General features: G+C 38.4%; 1 protein-coding gene across 1 annotated transcript; it reads left to right on the top strand.

Moving 5' to 3' along the window:
- The first annotated feature begins 3 nt into the window (after positions 1-3).
- On the top strand, positions 4-1,960 carry LOC113781108 (isoleucine N-monooxygenase 2-like). Its single transcript, XM_027326957.1, has 2 exons — positions 4-891; positions 1,337-1,960. Exons 1-2 carry the CDS (start codon positions 4-6, stop codon positions 1,958-1,960), a joined length of 1,512 nt encoding a protein of 503 aa, XP_027182758.1.
- Positions 1,961-2,499: the final 539 nt, after the last annotated feature.

Genomic DNA, 2,499 nt, shown 5'->3' with positions numbered 1-2,499 from the left:
TTTATGATGGACAAATGGTTAACTATTTGTCTAAAGAACAACAAACCTCGATTACCTCTCCCTCCTGGCCCAAAATGCTTGCCTTTCTTTGGCTGCATTTTCCAAATGCTGAGAAACAGACCAACAAATCGATGGATATGCAAAGTCATGGATGATTTGAATACCGAAATCGCATGCATCCGCATTTTCGGTGTTCATATCATTCCTGTCACTTCTCCTGAACTCGCTCGCGAATTCCTCAAGAAACAAGACTCGATTTTCTCCAGCAGACCTGTTTTCATGTCTGCAGAACTTTGTAGTGAAGGATTCTTGACGACAATCCTTTCACCTTTGGGCGATCAATACAAGAAAATGAAGAGGATGGTCGCTTCCAGTGTGCTCTCACCTGCTAAACACCAATGGCTTCATAGCAAGCGAGCAGAGGAAGCAGATCATTTGGTTAATTATGTTTACAACCAGTGCAAGGGCAATGCCACCGGTGGGCTAGTGGACATAAGATTGGTTACGCAACACTACTGCGGAAATGTGACTAGAAAAATGATTTTCAACAAGCGATTCTTCGGGAAAGGAATGGAAGATGGAGGACCAGGTGCTGAGGAAGTTGAACATATCAATGCACTATTCAAAATGCTTGCTCATTTGTATGCATTCAGCGTATCTGATTACATGCCCTGGATGAAGATTTTTGATTTTGATGGCTACGGAAAGATTCTTACTGAGGCCATTGCATGCGTACGAAAGCACCAAGATCCTGAAATTGAAAAAAGGATTAAAATGTGGGAGAGTGGCGTGAAAAAGGAGGAAGAAGACCTTCTTGATGTCCTAATCAGGCTCAAAGATAGCAACGGCAGACCCCTCTTAACAACTGAGGAGATTAGAGCACAAATTACTGTAAGGAATCCTCTATCCTGCTGCATGGTTACATAAAAAATTTCTTAAACAAATGGAGTAAATCAAACTTTAGCACCTTATCAGCTAGTGCCTTTTCACTTAAGTACAAAATCAATCGTAGGGACCATACTCCAAAATTTAAAATCTTGCATGCAGACTCAAAGCTGTAGAAACATTCAGGTAAATCATGTCCACATCAAATGACGTACAAAAGGTGACTTAAGACGACATCATCAGCCACGCTCTGACAATATTAAAAAATAATTTGCCCAAATTTGTTGATTAGCAGAACTCAGAAAAGGATGGAATCTCAATAAGCCTTAATCACCACCAAAATGAAACTTGAAATATGGTGTTGTTGTACGGTCAGTTGGTTACTGAATTTGGTTAAAAAGGATTAGTATTAGTTTTCACTTTTAACTTTACTATGATGCATGCTTGACAGGAACTAATGTTTGCGATAGTCGATAATCCATCAAATGCTGTGGAATGGGCATTAGCAGAGATGCTAAATCAACCTGAAATGCTTCAAAAAGCCACAGAAGAGCTAGACGCCGTGGTTGGGAAGGATAGGCTTGTTCAAGAATCTGACCTTCCGAGGCTGAAATATGTGAAGGCCTGCGTAAAAGAGTCCTTGCGGCTCCATCCATTAGCACCCTTTAATGTTCCTCATGTATCCACTCAGGACAACGTCGTTGGTGGCTACTTCATCCCGAAAAGTAGCCATGTTATCCTCAGCCGTCCAGGACTTAGCCGTAATCCTCGAATCTGGGAGGATCCGCTGAAGTTCAAGCCTGAGCGCCACATGAAGGACATGGATGATGCTAGAATGGATCTCAACGATCCAGAATTAAATATGTTTTCCTTCAGCACCGGAAGGCGTGGATGTCCGGGAGTCCTATTGGGTTCCACACTCACTGTAATGTATTTTGCCAGACTTCTTCAATGCTTTAGCTGGAAGATTCCATCAGGCCTTTCCCAAATTGATTTAGCAGAGTGCGAGGATGCTGGCTTCCTTACCAAACCTTTCGTTGCAGTTGCTCAACCACGATTCCCACAATTCAACTAGGATGGTACCTTTTCAATGATTTACCTTTTTATGTTTCACTTTTTTTATTTTTCAAAATAATAGTCACATATAAAAATAATAAAATGATTTCCATTTTTGCTATTTAATTAAGCAACTTTTATAGTTCCTAATGCACATCTACCAAGTCAATAATATGAATTTAAATATTATATAGTTAATAATCATTACAGAATTCTAAAGTTCAACTTCAGAATAAAAATAAGTGACAAATTAACAATTGTCATGAAATTCTAAATCACAAGTTTTAGATTAAGAATAATCATTTAAATAATGATTAATTGAGATATAAATTATTATACAAAGAAATTGTAAAGCTAAAAAAAAAAAGTGTTTTTACTTGCCCTCAACTTGCAAGTTTTAAATTCTTTGCATATTTAAAGGACTAAATTTGTGAAAAATCCATAGCATGCATGACTAAATGGTGTTGATTTTGAGTTATGATGTCAACGTGACGTAGGATTATAAAGGGAAAGGACGTGCTTTTAGAAGAAGAAAATGACTCAATGGAATCTCACCAT

The sequence above is a fragment of the Coffea eugenioides genome, chromosome 8 (assembly GCF_003713205.1).
Source record: "Coffea eugenioides isolate CCC68of chromosome 8, Ceug_1.0, whole genome shotgun sequence".
NCBI lineage: Eukaryota > Viridiplantae > Streptophyta > Magnoliopsida > Gentianales > Rubiaceae > Coffea > Coffea eugenioides.
The sequence above is the reverse complement of the archived record's forward strand: the minus strand, read 5'-3'. Positions and strand labels throughout refer to the sequence as shown.

Bases quoted from the DNA above. Each gene is read 5' to 3' on its own strand.
- LOC113781108 (XM_027326957.1), top strand. From the start codon at position 4: ATGATGGACAAATGGTTAACTATTTGTCTAAAGAACAACAAACCTCGA. The intron at 892-1,336 runs GTAAGGAATCCT...CATGCTTGACAG, and splicing joins AGATTAGAGCACAAATTACT to GAACTAATGTTTGCGATAGT.